General features: G+C 42.1%; 1 protein-coding gene across 2 annotated transcripts in view; it reads right to left on the bottom strand.

Moving 5' to 3' along the window:
• LOC126175697 (phospholipid phosphatase 1-like) overlaps positions 1-18,702 on the bottom strand; it is an 820,416-nt gene that overhangs the window by 24,126 nt on the left and 777,588 nt on the right. For both annotated transcript variants that reach the window (XM_049922633.1, XM_049922634.1), the window contains one exon: positions 3,019-3,173. In XM_049922633.1, the coding sequence (XP_049778590.1) occupies positions 3,019-3,173 (155 nt within the window). The remainder of the gene's footprint in view (positions 1-3,018; positions 3,174-18,702) is intronic.

Below are 18,702 nucleotides of genomic sequence, written 5' to 3'. Positions count from 1 at the left end.
TTTTGAACACTATTGACGTAAATACATTGTTTGTTCTCTACCAAAATCTTTCATTCGCTAACTATGCCAATCAGTAGTTAGTGCCTTCAGTAGTTTGAATCTTTTATTTAGCTGGCAGTATTGGCGCTCGCTGTATTGCAGTAGTTCGAGTAACGAAGATTTTTGGTGAGGTAAGTGATTTGTGAAAGGTATAGGTTAATGTTAGTCAGGGCCATTCTTTTGTAGGGATTTTTGAAAGTCAGATTGCGTTGCGCTAAAATATTGTGTGTCAGTTTAAGCACAGTCATGTATAATTTTTCTAAGGGGACGTTTCAAAATTAGTTGTAAGACTGTGTTTGAGACCACAGATGTTCGTCAGAGTAAATCAGATAATATGTTTTGAGGAAAATTATTGAGAAAATGAGATTATGTTAGTGGAAGAATGATAAAAACCAGCCTTTAAGGTAGTCCATTTACAACATTACATATGGTTGAAGTTGGCTGCAGAAATTTTACAGTGCAGCATATCGTCCTGTCTTATACTTTAATCAAGTAACTGTACACAGGACTTATTAAGAAATATTTTTGCTAACTTTATGAAAAGGTGTATTGTTGTCTTGGGTTAATTAAGCATAGTTAAACTTGGAATCTTTCTTCTCATTTATCAATTGTTAAAATCAGTTCCCTATTTTCAATTTCCTTTCAAGATTGTTTGCACACTCGCATTGCACATCGTGAGTTGTATACTGAGAAGCATTTTATGCAAATTGATAAGATGCCTTCTTGCATTGCACAGCGCAAGTGCGACAAATGAAATTTGATTTTTAGCAGTCACATGTTATTCGTAACAGCGAAAAGTAGCAGAGCAGACGAGCGTTCCGTGCGCACACGTAGGCCAATAAGTTAAATTATCGTCAAAGTTGATGTCCACTGTAATGCCCAGTGATTGTACTCTGACATTGTGTTTGTGAAAATAATACATCAGATCCGTTCAGTTCTGACTTTAGTGAAGTGCTATCTTGTGAATTTTCAAGCAATTCTATCAGGAAGTTAGATGCATTAATTTTTATGTTCATTTCCAATAACAGTTCATATACAGTGATTGTTTGCAGGACTAAGGATAAAGATTAGCAATATTCAGTTTCAACATTTTAATCAGAGTCATTTTGTTTAGTAGTCAGATGCCATACGTAAATTTCATTGAAAATGGATTGCTTTCTCGCAGCCGAATTGTTTGATGTACAGGTTATTCTGGATTCCACATCGTAAAATTTTCATTTGGTTCTGTTGCTCTGCGTAAGACTCACAAATTTCGTTGTTTTAATAAATTTTACATATTTCTGCGACACGAAGATGACAATTAAAATTACTAGCTTAAAGCATAAATAAGTTTCACGTAGCAAGAGTGATATCAACAAATTGTGCCGCAATTTGCAGTCGGTCTCTCCCAGGAGCAATTTTCAAATCGCCATTAATTCGAACTTCTGAATCATGTTCTTCAACCTCGGTACGGAAAGAGAACCTCTCCGTATTCATTTAACGAGTCAATATTCGCGAAGGGCAGCACCACTAGTGCTCTTGTTTTTTATAAAACAGCTTGACGAGTAAAGCCCTACTCACCTGTTCCACACCCATATCGACTGTCGGCAGTTATAATGTGTTTCAATCCCATGTCGCCGTACCAGTACCGGCATCTAACGGCAAGTCACGACACTAACACTAACAACAATGCATATCCTGCAGCGCCCAGTCTAAATATCATTCCTATTTACCCATATGGTAAATAGTTTTCCGTTTACAATGGCTCAATTAGCTAAAGTTAACTACCCTGTATAAAACTATTATTACTCACAACCATGGCCAGGTTCGAGACTCGTTTCATCATCACCAGGAAGCTTCAAAACAGCTCACCCTCATTATGTACCTTGTAACTTTTAGTCTAACGTTCCATACTCAGATTCCCACCTGTTAATTTAGAATAGTACTTAAACTACAACACCACTTATAATTGCTGCAATCTTTGAGATGTTCAGAATTTATATTCGTCCACCTCTTAATTTTCTCTTGTCCATCGGATTACAAATAACGTTCTGGATCACTGATTTATCTGCGCTTCTTGATTCTCCACCGTTGAAAAACTACTTTCGTATTACCCTCTTTTTTCCCAGCATTTGGCTTCAGCTACGTCTTGCCAGTTACCATTTTCTAATTTTTTTCCTTGAGCTTTCCAATGAACATTTACTTGCAGTGTCCTTTTGACTTATGTTCATTGAAGTTTCCCCGCCGTTGTTCTACTTTTACTTCCTTCGAATCCATTTTATTGTCTGCTCCACGTGTCATAACCTGTGTCCGGACCATGCATTATCGCAGGAATAAAATAGTTTATTTTAAAATGGCTTGTTGACATTTATTTTACGACTCGTAACCCTCCACTGTCATTGCAACAGGACCCTCCCGCTGCTCTTATAATTTAGCCCCCCATTCCACAATATCTATGGTCTGGGTATCAGTTCTGGAAGTTTCAATACTTTTTCATTGTTCTGTAACCCAGGTATTCTTCAGTTATTCCCCCTCTCATTACTTCGTTTATTTTGTTTCTTCCATTCCCCATTCTTCTGTGACTCCTACTTTTATTTCACACCACAGTGCTTCTGAATTCTGTATGTATAATAGTAACAGAAGATAGTAACTGTCAAACACATGCTTGCCATAAACTAATTGTATCTTAAAATTCTGTTCGACATTCTCTTCCGGTTTGATTCGAGTTTGGCCGTCGGAAGGCTTATCATTTAGCGCAAACTACTTGTCAGCTCTGCGTATTCTTTCTCGCCAGTCTTCTAAATAAGTTTCCTGTATCTCGGAGCAATTTTAAGTATTCTACACTGTAAGCAATACATAGATGATGCAATTTCTGATTTATTCTGTGCATTGCGGTTGTACCACCTGCAGTCCAACCATTGTCCATAATGCAACTCCTACGGGCCATTAAGAAAAGTAATAAACAAAAAATTGCGTTAATACGTCAGTGAGGCTACTTACAAAGATGAGAGGCAAGAAGAATGTTCCCAGAAGTAGTGTGGTAATGCCTATGGTGTCGCCCCTGAACTTGAACGAAATTTTTGGGTCACCACAGTAATACCCTGTCTTCGCACTGGGAATAACTCCAGACTCTAGCAAGGCGAGAAGAACAGCAACTGAAACAGGCGAAGGAGGAATATAAAGATCAACAGGAGAAATCTCAATTAATAAAACAAGTTGAATTACATACCAATGTACTGTGTAAACGTGCTCAGTGAAACAGCATTTTGTTAACTGCAAAAGATGCATATGCATTATCTTATTAGACATCGCCGGATACCAAAGCGTCGGTTAAGACTATTAAAGAAGTTTACGTTAGCAATCCTTAGACTATATAAAGTAAAAGGCTATTTACTGGTCGATAATTTTCAGTACAGAGCACTTTAATAGCTTCGTAACTGTAATAAAATTCAGTTGTGTAGAGTCTCAACGAGCCAGTGTCAGGTATAGGATCGGGGTTCCATCCCAGGTTGTTATTGCCTTATGCACAAATGTGCAAAGTCCAATCGTAATTGGAGCTTTATGTTAAAACTGTGGCCCTTTAAAACTGTTTGGATCAGCCATATTTCATGTCGGACAAACACAGACGTACGCCGCTTCTAAAATGACCATACTCAATAAATGTAATTTATATACCGCCTCACACAAAACGTGAATTACCCCATACATGGTCGGACGTCAATGTAACTTCGTACACGCACACACCATCGACGGGGATATAAATGATTACAGTTGCAATTCTCTGTGACAGAACAGGCACGAGGGTACACTAGTGTTGTTCGTGTTCAGCGGTGTTACCAGGCCTGGTAAGGTATACAGAGGGGTGAACAGTACCATATGGTGAATTATTACTGCGTAAGACAAGGAGATGCTGCATGCTCTTCTGAGACAGCGTTATCAACACCTGGCAGGATTTGAAACGGGCGTCATTGTGGGTGTTAATTTACCATCTGCTCGAATCGTGCCACGCGCACATTTCTAGGGCATTCGCATGTGACAGTGGCCCGATGTTGGACTGCATGGAAACTTAACGCCATGCGTATTCGTTGACCAGATTCCGGACGACCGCACTGGCCCACCACAAAACAGGATTGTTGTGCTGTGCACCAAGCACACAGCAACCCCCTCCCACGTGCGCCTGCCGTCCCAGAACAAGTAATGGGCTACTTGCAACATTCTGTATCATACTGAATCATTGTTCAGACACTAACTGCAGCCGGACGAGTGAATTACCTCCCATGCGTAGGATACCGTTAATATCACAACACAAACGGCTGTTGTTGGAGTGGTGCCTTGACTGGGAAGCATCTACTGCTGATGAATGGTGTCGCGTTGTGTTCAGTGATGAATCACGGTTATGCACTATCTCGTATGTTCATCAACGGTGAGTATGGTGGAGACCGGGTGAGAGGTCTCATTCTTGCAATGTTTCAAAGAGATTCTCCGATGTTACTTCTGACGTCATAGTGTGGGGAGCCATTGCGTGTGACTTCAGCTCATGGCTGGTAGTGATCGGAGGAACCCTGATGGCATAGTGGTACGTCACAGACATCCTGCATCCTCATGTAATACTTCGCACATAACAGTATGGTACTATCATTTTTCGACGGGACAATGCTCCTGTAACATGGCACGTGTACCTATGAATTGTCTGTGTGATGTTGAGATACTCCCGTGGCCATCAAGATTCACATATCTGTCCGTGAGACCAGCTAGAGCATCAAACCGAACGGGGTAGAGCAGTGGCTACAACACTGGACTAGCATTCGAGAGGACGACGATCCAAATCCGCGTCCGGCTGATCTATGTTTTCCGTGATTTTTCTAAATCGCTTAAGGCATATGCCGGGATGGTTCCTTCGAAAGTGCACGCTTTCCTTCTCCATTCTTCCGCAACCGGAACTCCGTCTCTAACGACCGCTTTGTCGACGGCACATCAATATCCTCCTCCTCGGGCGTCAGCTCTGTCCCAGTGCCCGTATCCGTGATATCAAGGACCAGTTGCAACAGCTACAGGGCACTTTTCCTCAGGAGAGGATACAACGGCTTTATGACACCATTCCCAACCGAATCAGGGCATGCATCCGTACCAGAAGGTTCCGACATCATACTGATAAGTGGGTTCATATAGCCAAGTTCTTTCTAAATGTAGCTCGACTTTGTAATCAGTGAAATAACATCACATACCATCTCAACTCGTCAAGTTTCATTTCTTTTCCTCCTCCCCTTATGTGTGTTTCTTTCTGTGTCAGGCAGTGCAAATGGATCTTCTCGGGTTTGGGACTGATTTACTCTGAAGTGAAGTGTGAAGTGAGAGCCCCACTTCAACGAAACTGAGCGCGACGAGGTCATTACAGATGGAGCTCAAGCTCGAAACGCACAAAATGGGGAAAAAAATCGGCAGTGACTTTTTCATAATGTATATTCCGAGATTTGCCTAAAGTGATATAGTGAAACCTGAACCAGGGCTTGCTCTCAATCCTCTAATTCCTCCACGCCGACCAAGGACCAATTCATTGTAATGGATATGAATTTGCACTTCAGCTAGATAGACAACATTGTCGCGACCCACAGAAAGACTTCATGTCTCTAAGCATTCTGAAATGCCTGAATTATGTTTCACGAGACGTGGAACGTAAACTTTTGCAGTCATTCGCTCTGCCACACCCCCCACGATTAATTAGAGATGTTACTGAAAATGTCGTCCGTTTGCATTAATGTACAAGTGACATCTGCGCACTGAGAACTGTTTATCACGCTCAAAACAACCAGGCGTCTCACGAATAACGGCTGCGGCTTCAGCCAAATGGGCAATCAGCTATTCTGGGATGTATCACTGTCATGTACACCAAACGCTTCATTTCCCTCCCCCCCCCCCCCCCCCCCCGAATGGAATCCATAGGTGGCCAGCAGCTTCTCTAAAACAATATTCATTACCTAGAGCTTGACCACCGTGTCTGAACATCGCTAGCGTTAAAATCTTCATGGACCCCAAGCAGAGAAACGGAGCACCTGTGCCTTTTGTCACATAAAGTGTTTCTTTTTACCTTATCTAAATAGTCCGAAATCGTTTATATGTAGTGTTTTTGGAATTACATATTTAATACATACGCTAAATGAATTCTCTAGTAATAGCACGCTATGTCGCATACCCAGTAGACCAGCTGATCCCTTCTTTTCTACATTAAGGTGAATAGTCGGCCGGTGTGGCCGAGGGGTTCGAGGCGCTTCAGTCTGGAACCGCCCGACCGCTACGGTCGCAGGTTCGAATCCTGCCTCTGGCATGGATGTGTGTGATGGTTCAAATGGCTCTGAGCACTATGGGACTTAACTTCTGAGGTCATCAGTCCCCTAGAACTTAAAATTACTTAAACCTAACTAACCTAAGGACATCACACACATCCATGCCCGAGGCAGGATTCGAACCTGCGACCGTAGCGGTCGCTTGGTTCCAGACTGTAGCGCCTAGAACCGCTCGGCCACCATGGTCGGCTGTGTGTGATGTCTTTAGGTTAGTTAGGTTTAAGTAGTTCTAAGTTCTAGGGGCTGATGACCTCAGATATTACGAGGGCAGTTCAATAAGTAATGCAACAAATTTTTTTTCTCGGCCAATTTTGGTTGAAAAAACCGGAAATTTCTTGTGGAATATTTTCAAACATTCCCGCTTCGTCTCGTATAGTTTCATTGACTTCTGACAGGTGGCAGCGCTGTACGGAGCTGTTAAAATGGCGTCTGTAACGGATGTGCGTTGCAAACAACGGGCAGTGATCGAGTTTCTTTTGGCGGAGCCGGCCGCGGTGGTCTAGCGGTTCTGGCGCTGCAGTCCGGAACCGCGGGACTCCTACGGTCGCAGGTTCGAATCCTGCCTCGGGCATGGGTGTGTGTGGTGTCCTTAGGTTAGTTAGGTTTAAGTAGTTCTAAGTTCTAGGGGACTTATGACCTAAGATGTTGAGTCCCATAGTGCTCAGAGCCATTTTTTCTTTTGGCGGAAAACCAGGGCATCTCAGATATTCATAGGCGCTTGCAGAATGTCTACGGTGATCTGGCAGTGGACAAAAGCACGGTCAGTCGTTGGGCAAAGCGTGTGTCATCATCGCCGCAAGGTCAAGCAAGACTGTCTGATCTCCCGCGTGCGGGCCGGCCGTGCACAGCTGTGACTCCTGCAATGGCGGAGCGTGCGAACACACTCGTTCGAGATGATCGACGGATCACCATCAAACAACTCAGTGCTCAACTTGACATCTCTGTTGGTAGTGCTGTCACAATTGTTCACCAGTTGGGATATTCAAAGGTTTGTTCCCGCTGGGTCCCTCGTTGTCTAACCGAACACCATAAAGAGCAAAGGAGAACCATCTGTGCGGAATTGCTTGCTCGTCATGTGGCTGAGGGTGACAATTTCTTGTCAAAGATTGTTACAGGCGATGAAACATGGGTTCATCACTTCGAACCTGAAACAAAACGGCAATCAATGGAGTGGCGCCACACCCTCTCGCCTACCAAGAAAAAGTTTAAAGCCATACCCTCAGCCGGTAAAGTCATGGTTACAGTCTTCTGGGACGCTGAAGGGGTTATTCTGTTCGATGTCCTTCCCCATGGTCAAACGATCAACTCTGAAGTGTATTGTGCTACTCTTCAGAAATTGAAGAAACGACTTCAGCGTGTTCGTAGGCACAAAAATCTGAACGAACTTCACCTTCTTCATGACAACGCAAGACCTCACACAAGTCTTCGCACCCGAGAGGAGCTCACAAAACTTCAGTGGACTGTTCTTCCTCATGCACCCTACAGCCCCGATCTCGCACCGTCGGATTTCCATATGTTTGGCCCAATGAAGGACGCAATCCGTGGGAGGCACTACGCGGATGATGAAGTTATTGATGCAGTACGACGTTGGCTCCGACATCGACCAGTGGAATGGTACCGTGCAGGCATACAGGCCCTCATTTCAAGGTGGCGTAAGGCCGTAGCATTGAATGGAGATTACGTTGAAAAATAGTGTTGTGTAGCTAAAAGATTGGGGAATAACCTGGTGTATTTCAATGCTGAATAAAACAACCCCTGTTCAGAAAAAAAAATGTGTTGCATTACTTATTGAACTGCCCTCGTAAGTCCCATAGTGCTCAGAGACGTTTGAACCAATAAGGTGAACAGATGTTCTCACATCGAAATGCTGTTTTTAAATAACCTAGAGATTCTGCATGTAGAAGCTGCATATTCGACAATGAACACGTTCTCTAGCTCTGTCACATTACGTAAGGCAGTAACTTAGAAGGTCGCTTCACCACAAGAAGCTGGGGCCCCCATCGACCATCTGTATCACTTTGCTAGTAGGTGGCATTCGCTGAGTCTGAGCGCTTCACAAATAAAGTTTAACGTTCGCTCAGCGTTATCATCACGTAAGTCCATTACATAAAAATTCAAAAGCCAAGATCGCTTAAACACTGTTTACTAGATGACCGGTTTCAGAACACTAAAGGTGCCATCATCGGATCTGAATATAGCTTAACATGCATAAAACATGAGGCAGACCAGCTGATATAAAATCATTGTCGCAGAAATGAAAATTAAAAAACAACTGATCTCATGGTTGTTTTTTAATTTGTATTTCTGCGACAATGATTTTATATCAGCCGGTCTGCCTCATGTAGCGTTAGAACCAAATGGTTTATAAATGTTAATCTACATTCAGATCCGATGATGGCACCTTTAGTGTGTTGAAACCGGTCATCCAGTAAACAGTATTTAAGCTATCTTGGCTTTTGAATTATTTATACAACAGAGTGATCGCCCCACAACACACTATGTGTTAACTGATAAATCCATTTCAATATTCAGTTTATTTGAGTTAAGCAATTATCACTGCCGAAGTACAAAACGTGGAATAAAGATTCCATAATTAATCGAAGGGCAGAGCTTTTAAGTAAAACTGGCCATCACATTTCGCGTGAATATGTGCGCAGCAAAAGCAGTGCACGTAGTACAGATAGACTAAACAGTTACAAAGTTCTAATTACAGCGAGATAATAGGTTGAAAAAAACCTGTGAACTACTTAATCGGTTCCATGTAAGCCACTACGTATGTCGGATCCAACACATTAGGGCATTACCGCAGCAACTTTTTAATTGTTTTTGTAGCTAAAAGACTTGATGTAGGACAACAAGCGAAGGTGGAGAAATTATATTCACAATGTATTCCACGCTTGCGTCAACAGACAGTTCACATATAAAAACAGAACCATGTTCAAACAACTTACGGGAATGGAGACAGGTGACGTCTTCGGCAACCGCCAATATTTATACGGGGTTCACCCTGTTAAGACGCACGTTATCGCTGCCAACTGAATCAGATGAGCGATGAAAATAACGAGGTGGCACGAAAGTTGATGGCCTTACAACAGAATTTGTCGTATTCTGAGAAAACGTAATATTTGTTTTTCGATCACCCATCTTATATCAATGCCCGTTTAGGGCCTTAAAAAGAGGGACTTTATTTGCGTAACGTAGGTAGCTACCTACCTAACTCCTTGCAGTCGTGGCATGTCATACGTTGGTCAGACCATTAAGACCGTCGAGGACCAGTGCATTAAGCATAACCGTCACAGGCGCATACACCAGTCGAGCAAATCTGCTATTGCAGAACATTGCCTTGGCAGCGGTCATCATATGGAATACAGCATGAAGATTCACACATGCACTGTCAGCTACATAACTTTTCCAAAATATGCCCCGTTTGCACAATACACGAAACGGTGCCAATACAACAGAACAATATACAACATAACAATAGACCCATATCTATAAGATAACTCAGGCGAAAATATCTGTCAATGATTTTATACAACCTCTCTGACCAAAGTATATAATGGAGTCAATACAATATTGCAAAAATATTTCGTCATCCTATGTGTTCGAGAATGGATGCCTAACAGTTAATCATCTGTCCACCAGCATGTAATATAAGCGGCGAGCACTTTTTTTTTAATGGAAAGAGAAACGGAAATGTGTGTGGGTGCTATATCGTGGATAGCGAGAAGATCCAAGTGTTCACAAGAATTTCAATTATGCTACAATGCGAGGACGTAACAGAGGTACAGAAATTAATCCAGGATGGACGAGCAAACATTTCACTTTGTGCCAATGAAAGGAGCCCATCATAACTGTAAAGGAGATACCCACTTAACATATGCTATTTCTGCTAAAGACCGTCTCAATGTTATGGTAAGACTAAGCGATAGACGAAACATTGTGTTCATTTCAAATAAAATCACAGCCTACGCAGAAAAAAGACTTCTTTCAAGAATTTTACACCGGCTATAAACCCATCCATAAAAGAAACTCTTGTTACTTGTCACGTATAGATGCGTTCAGCCATTTCAATTATTCCTAACTTCGCGGGCCAGTACCTGCTTAAATGCCGCTGAGCGATACAGCTAGTTTCTTATATGCTTTTAACCGCTTGTTGCGGTTTTTTATCCGCATTGTTTGGATTATGCAGCGTTTCATTCTCTTCATATTGCTAAGTGGCCAGGGGTGTAACAATCTGTGGCGATATGAAATGAGATGATCACATAGGATCAGTTATGTGTATAGCAAGGGGCTGACATCGGTTCACACGTAGGATACTAGGAAAGTACAGTCTAGAAAGAAGATTGCATACAAAACGTTAGTGCGACCCACCAGGTGTGTGAAATCCATATCAAACAGGACTATTAGGAAACAAAGAAGGGCAGCACGAATGGTCACAGTTTTGCTTAACTCTCGGGAGAGCGTCATCGTTTAAGAAATCATTTTTCCAGCGCTCCATACGTGAATGGAATGGGATAAAGCCCTAATAAATGGTACCAATGCAACGAGACCACTGTGATGCACTTCACAGTGTTTGCAGAGAACATATAGACGAACTAACGCACAGTACTACGGAAAGCTTCCTCTGCCACACAGTTCACAATGGTCTGCAGAGTACGGTAAATCTCCTTGTTCTACAAGTAGAAGTAGTAGTATTTCATTTGTTCATAGAAGCACCAAATATGTAATGGCTACTTTTTAGGGAAAAGATAGGACCATGCTCCAACTTAATCAAATATTGTTTTATAACACAAATGTCTTTTATAAAAGTACCCGTCGAATACTGTCAGATATTTACAAAAGGGCTTTTATAAAAGTGATGTTGTTAATATTTTCCAGCGTAATACGTGGCTAGGCGGTGTCCCGTGTTGCTGGACGGAGCTCTGCCAGTACTAGCTTGCGCGGCGGTGCTTGGCGGGCCCGTGTTAATTGCTTCAGTGGGAGTGGAATACCCTCCAAGACAGAAGACCCTGGCCGTGCGGAGACAGACAGGCTGCGAGATGGAGTTTTGGAGGCTGTCTGTCGCAGTGACAGTGACACGAATTGCAGACATTTGAGTAACTTTCGGCAAGAAACCAGAGAAAACGGTAACAAAACTAAATAGTTCTATCTCTACCAACCAAAAGCGACGAAAACTCTCTCCTGCTGTCATTTCGCCCACTACTAAAAATTTAATTGAATATTATTGCACGTTGATGCATGTACCAGTGTTAGTGGAGGGAATTTTTAATATTTCATCTAAGAAAGTGTGTCGGGTGCTATGCTGGTACACTGTGCTCCTTTTGTTTGCCGCTATTGGCGGACTACGAGGTCTAACACGCAAATAAAGCGTTTTCGGATCCATGTCCCTATAACATATCTTCCTCTTTACTTGAAGACTCAGTCCTGAAACTCTCGAGGTGCGTTTCTGCTACGCCGTGTATATTTGAAGCGTAATGTTCGTTTCGCATACGGTAGTTACTACAGGTAATAATATTTTGTATACAAATAATTGTGCGTAGTTTGTTGAAAGATTGTCTGTCTGTTCAATGTAATACTATAAGCCGTTGACTAGTCAACTTACCAAAGCTAAAATAAAACTAGAGAACTCCGTCCTGAACGGATCTGCCAGCGTGTGTAGTGCCAACAGTAAAATTCGGAGGCAGTGATGTTATGGTGTGGTCGTCTTTTCATGGAGGGACCTTGCACCCCTTGTTGTTTTGCATGGCACTATCACAGCACAGGCCTAAATTGATGTTTTAAACACCTTCTTACTTCCCACTGTTGAAGAGCAATTCGGGGATAGCGATTGCATCTTTCAACACGATCGAGCACCTGCTCAAAATCCACGGCCTGTGGCGGAGTGGTTACACAATAACATCCCTGTAATGGACTGCCTGCACAGAGCCCTGACCTGAATCTTATAGAACACTTTTGGGATGTTTTGAACACCGACTTCGTGCCAGGCCTCACCGACCGACATCGATATCCTCAGTACAGCACTCCGTGAAGAATGGACTGCCATTCCCCAAGAAACCTTACAGCACCTGATTGAACGTATGCCTGCAAGAGTGGAAGCTGTCATCAAGGCTAATGCTGGGCCAACACCATACTGAATTCCAGCATTACCGATGGAGGACGCCGCGAACTTTTAAGTCATTTTCAGCCAGGTGTCCGGATACTTTCAATCACATAGTGTACCTCCGAATACTTCACCAGATAATTAAATGCAGTGTTACCGCAAACTCGCGGTAAACCTATAAGAGACCACGAACCGTGAAGTGCTGAATGTCTGAGACTGGAGGTCTCATCGTGTATCATATGGGCCGTGAACCGGGCAGAAAGTCAGTAAGTAAAGATGTTGCCAGCCCGAAGGTTGGTTTGAATACTGCAGTGCTTTAGGTTCATGGTCCTATAGAAGGTGGCATGCCCTTCCTTCCTCCGAGCCAGTTTTAGGGGAACCTACAGTTTAACATAAACGCCGAATTTTGGTGCAACTCGACATTTGACACATTGAGACATCATTAGCCGAGAGGAAAGAAGCGAGAGCTGTTAAAAAGTCCTAGGATTGACTGCCGATCTATATGCAGACTGGCCACATAGCAACGCATACGATGTAGAAACAATATAACAACAAAAGAATTGCTTATAAAGCTATTTAAGTTCCAGATTCCTTGTGGTCTCCTACGCACAATGAGGGAAAGCACCTCGTCAGCGTAAGTATACCTGCCACTCGAGCTATCCTTTTATGACTTTTTGTCAGGGCGTTGTAAGTATATTAATGGTCTCGTGAACAACGTTTGAAGTCCGATGAGGCTCTTCGCAGATAATCTTTGTATGTAAAACAGCTTCAACGTTAGTGAATTGTAGCGAAATGCAGGAAGATTTGCAGAGGTCAATGTTTGGTGCATGGATTGGCAGTTGACCCTAGAAGAGTAATCAATATACAGACGAGGGGGGATGAGGAGCAAGGGGGGGGGTGAGGGGGGTAGCTGCGGAGTACTGCTGTAAATGTAGAACATCAACACTGTAGATGGACATTCCTTGGCAATTTGTGAGAGCTACTGATTACTTCGTTTCTAATTTATTATCCCAGTGCATCAAATCCCAGCCGTGGTGTAATGCTTATCCACTTGTATGTGTACAAATTTAGAGACTGGGAGGTTATTAATTTAGAAGTGAGTGGAACAAGCCGCAGCCGTACTGCTTGCTTCAGTCTGGGAACCATCCATCAGGCGCTTATCTTAACAGGACTCTGGTTGGTCATATATACTGATAACGTGGTCGCGATATACCCATCAAAAAGGTGTCGTACCTCGTGCGACAGAGACAGTGTACTACAGCAGAGATACCATGTCTGTCAAGGTCGTTTTTATCACAAGGCTATCGCTCACCAACGAATTACGTACGAAACGTGTCCTTCTGTGATGAAGGAACGATCACAGTGTAAATACAGAACACAATAATAACAGAACGACAAGAAAACCAAATTCCTCAGACATGAAAATCACAGTATCATCCTAATATTACGATAGAAACTCCTTTAAAACGGGCGAAGGAATATGTTGGTAAAAGAGTTTACAGATAACTACCAGTATTATGTTACAGTTACGTAGCATGGCAGGATCAAACAGACTGAACATGCGTCTAAACTTTACTCTAATATGTGACTAATTATTTCGAATCCATGTCTGATCGACACTCATGAAAGGAAAGCTGAGGAATTATGACCAGCCTGTTCCATTTGAATTTTATGTTATACTACAAAAGAGCCAATTTCTCAATATTTGCAAGACGATAAAAAACGAAAACAAAGTCATGCAATATGTGGTTTTGGAACAATTTACTTACTCTAAGGCCAGCGGAAACCAGTTTTCTGGAGAATTTTCCATATTTACAGATAAAAGCGTTGTTATAACATAGGCACTGAAGTATGATTAAACAATTCCTGCAGCAAGAATATTGATGGTTATAAGGCCAAGTCTGTGGCAACAGTTTTTAAAGCCACAAACTCTAACGAAGAGAAAAACTTTTATTATAAGAATACTGGAGAAGCTTATAGAATAAAATTTTCTTCCATTATGGCGTATGTTTTTAAGGGTAAATTAAAACGAAGGAAAATCTAACTTGAGTAGCTCACAGAGATTTCACTTCTATCGTTATCGATTTTGACAGTCAAGCTAAAACGTAGTACCAACTGGCCGCAACGTTAACACTGTATTCCAGAAAGATATAAACGAATTCCAATACGTCACATCAAAAGAAAGTCTGCCACAATCACACACATCAGTGATGGAGAACACAAATTTTAGCACAAATGCAAACCTTAAGGCACGGCACACTTAAAAAAATCTTGGAACGCTGCGCCGAATAACAACAAAGCAGTTTATGAATACACTGCTGACATAAATCATGGGATGCTACCATGCATTTATTAGACAGGAAAATCATGAGTCGCACAACATTGTTGGCTGGGAGACTGATCACTTTTGTTTTGCCGTGTATGTGCGTAAGTGTATCTGGTTAGAGGGGAACAATGTTAGATTCAGTCTGGGTGGGGGGTGTTAAAAGTTCGGGTCCTGCAAAGGCAGAATGCCAAGAATAAAATAAAAAATAATCTATATGCAAAGTATGTTTGATCCTGAGGTATCACAATATCCTGAAGTAAGTGTTATCTTATCTCGTTACTTTACCGCGTCACTAGCCATGTTTTCTTGCGACAAAGAATAACACAGAACACACGTGTCCTTATTGATAGGAATATTCATGGCTCGCTGGGAAAGACTTATCTGTCACTACGATTTCTTAATCACTGTTTCGTCGATTATGCAACACGTGACGAAAATGCGCTTACAGATCAAAAGCAGGTCTGTGCAAGATCGATCACATTACCGGCAGGAAAATTGAAATTTGAATCAGTAAATATGATTAACGACGCACGATAATTTAGACTTTTCTATAAGTAGAAAATAAATCAGGAGATAACATTTTCTTCTATCAACGCCAACAACAGTAACGCCACAAGCACTCATGTTGCATACAGGATACCGTTACAGTTGAGGCATTTAACACGTAGGCCGCGCATGTGACGTCAACCAGAAAGGCTTCCTTACGGCAGGCTGTTAGCAGTTAGCCACACGATTAGATAATGACGAGAAGGAAGCGGGGTTACGGTTTAATGTCACATAGCCCACAAAATCCTGACTTCGAGCTCCGACTGGACGAGAATGAAAAATGGAATCAACAGTGGGCTTCCAAATTGAACGATATTAGCTTTTTCATTATACGGACGACACTGAATTATTATTATTATTATTATTATTATTATTTCTGAAGGAACGGACACTATTGACGATCTATAATGTACGAAATTACTTCGAAATTAATTCCTTGACTGTGAAGTCGTTGACATCAGCGTACTAGTAGTGATCTACTACCCAACAGTGACATATGGGAATTTGGGCCGTACCAGGATTCGAACCCGGATTTACCGCTAATTGCGAGGTCTCTCTTTAACCACTTTGGCTTTCCGTGCACGCTCCCTGGACCATCCCAAACCTCCACACATCACACTGCCTACATTCTGATATCGTAGTCCACTATATAGCACTATATAGCAACATTACTTGGATTCCTGGAACAGTGAGAATGAGACAATGGAATCTAAGTAATGTTGCGAGCACTAAAATGATTACAGCGGACCACGATACAAGGATTCACCTGCCCTTACCGATATGTTTTATGCAACCCGCAACGCCTTCAAACATCACGTGTCAAATTTTCATATTTTCTCTCTCACTACATGCAAGCTATTAGTTCCACACAAAAAAATTAACTGGACATTTTTGTACGAAATTTAGTTATGTTTTGTACTGTGATACGTTTTCGCTGGAGGCGTCGGTTTCAGAGTTACTGAAGAAAAACGCATGTGAAGGTCACTTTTCTACGTTAACAGTTCGTAAACTACAGCCTCTAGCAAAATGTATCCTAGTACAAAATATAAGTACATTATATCTCCCACAAAAAGGTCCTGTATTTTCTGTAGGACTAATAGTTTACGCGTAGTGAGCGAGGGAGTATGAAAATCTCGTGCTTGGTATTTGAAGGCGTTGTGGGCTGCATAAAACCCATTGGTAGGGGCAGCTGACTCACTCTGTCTCTGTCGTGACATATACAGGGTGCAGCTCTTAAATCTGGACAAATTTCAATTTGAATTTCGCACCATATCTTAGTTCCGCCGGAGGTCGCAATCGGCGTTCTTGAAAGCCATAGGCATCTAGTAAACAGTCAGAACCTCAAAATGGCCGAGACGTTACGGAAGAATGCGGAGTACAACTGACAACCGCGATTATCGAAAGTCTTCGCGCTGGGCGTTCGCCCTCTGAAATAGTTCGATTCTTTGGGTACCCGAGATCACCTGTTTACGATATTGTTGCCAAGAATAATGCTTCGGAGAAGTCTGAAGAAGGTTCCGCTAAACTGGCGAAAAAAGCTCATTCGAGGAGACGCATGTCACGAACTGCGGCAGTCGTCGAAAAGACTCAGGCGCTGATTTCGGAGGACCTAGGGCAATCGCTAAGGAAACTGTCGTCAGTATTGAATGTCAACGAGCGAAAAATGAGTGTGATGGCAGAGGAGGCCCTCATACGAACCATTTAGTCCAAAACCGTCTCTCGGATAACGTTGGCGTGTTCTGGTCAAAGGAATTTAATATCGCATCTCTACGCACCGCTATCGAAACAGTATTCGTGAATATGGACAGCGCTGTTTAAAAGAGTTTGAGTTGGTCATTGCGGCTGCAGTGGGTTACATCTAGCAACGTTACGCTTGAAAGATACCATTATTTAATTGTAAAAAGATCTTCATTTTCATTTGTATTTTGTTTTAACAAATCTGCTTTTTTAAAAAGTTCCATTTGTTCGGATTTAAGAGCCGCATCTTGTATCAGCGGTGTAAGGCCACATGATTGGATGGTACCAGTTTTACACCATCTACTACGTTCCAAAGCACTTGGTGTCCTCTTTTAAGCGAATGACTAGTATTTTGCCTGGTGAGTTACAAGAAACAAGGAATCAAGATTGAGATTCTACGTCCCATAGGCAACTAAATCCTTAAAGACTGAGCACTAGCTCCGATTGGACGAAGATGAACCAGTAAATCTATAGTGGCCTTCCTAAAAGAATGGATATTCATCATAACCGCTCCTCTCGAACTGATTTCAAGCGCTCCTACCCATTCAGATAACACAGGAACAAAAACAAATGTATGTTGTTGTGGTAGGGAACTATGACAGTTGAACTGGCTGTGATCTATGTGGCAACAACAGAATCATCGGCTTAAAGTAGGAAAGATATTCGCCTGTGAGTGCAGGTAAGATTCCACAGAAGAAAAACACAACCAATGGAATACTACTACGTCGTAATACACGTAAAACACTTTTAAAAATTCGAACTGTGACAATTCAGCGAGAAATCTCTTAAATCACGCTAACGATTCACAACAATGAGTGCTCATATACTCTTATATTTTAAGTAAACCCTATATAGTTTTCAGGATGTGGAAAATAATGGCATTAACGAAGGGACGTTCTACAAAGTAAAGAGTACCATGTCTTCAGAAGCCTAACGCTTCAGTTTCTCGTCATGAAAGCACTAGGATTTAAAGTTATTTATCAGCTGCAATAGGTCACGGTTCTGGTTAAATCTAACTACGTATATTAATCACGACTTTCGCTCCCTGAACCAGAGACATTCATCAATTCTACGTTGTACGCTTTCTGCGAGTACACACTGTAGTACCTTGCACCACAGTATGCGAAGTTCGCGAAAGAAAAAATTTAATTACCGACGTTCTTCACTATCGCCGTATTGGAACACACATTTGGGTCCTGTAACCCTCCCGAACGAATTTTCTGTTTTCTGTTGCAAACAAAATATAATTGAGTAATAGGCGCGAAATACTTGCGAATAGATTCATGTCGAAACAAATCTCTAGCATACCACCGGTTCATTAACAGATTAACAAAGTATCGTGATATGTATTCACATTTGCCATTGTGGGCAACCACCAGCTATATTGGAATGACAATGAAAATTTGTGCTGCGCAGGGACTCGAACCCAGATTTCCCGCTAATCGCGAGCGGTAGCCTTACCATTAGGTATCCGAGTACGAATCACGGCCAGACCCAAATTTCCATACGTCGTCAACCATGTGTCTACAATCTGCACTCGTACATTCATTAACTACATTCCCTTACGGGTAAGTCATTTTACTTGAAAGTCGCATGCCCAATGATGGCGGATAAATACGATATTTCAGTGC

This window comes from Schistocerca cancellata, chromosome 3 (genome assembly GCF_023864275.1).
Source record: "Schistocerca cancellata isolate TAMUIC-IGC-003103 chromosome 3, iqSchCanc2.1, whole genome shotgun sequence".
Lineage (NCBI taxonomy): Eukaryota > Metazoa > Arthropoda > Insecta > Orthoptera > Acrididae > Schistocerca > Schistocerca cancellata.
Note: the sequence above shows the minus strand (reverse complement) of the source record. Positions and strands in the feature narration are given on the sequence as shown.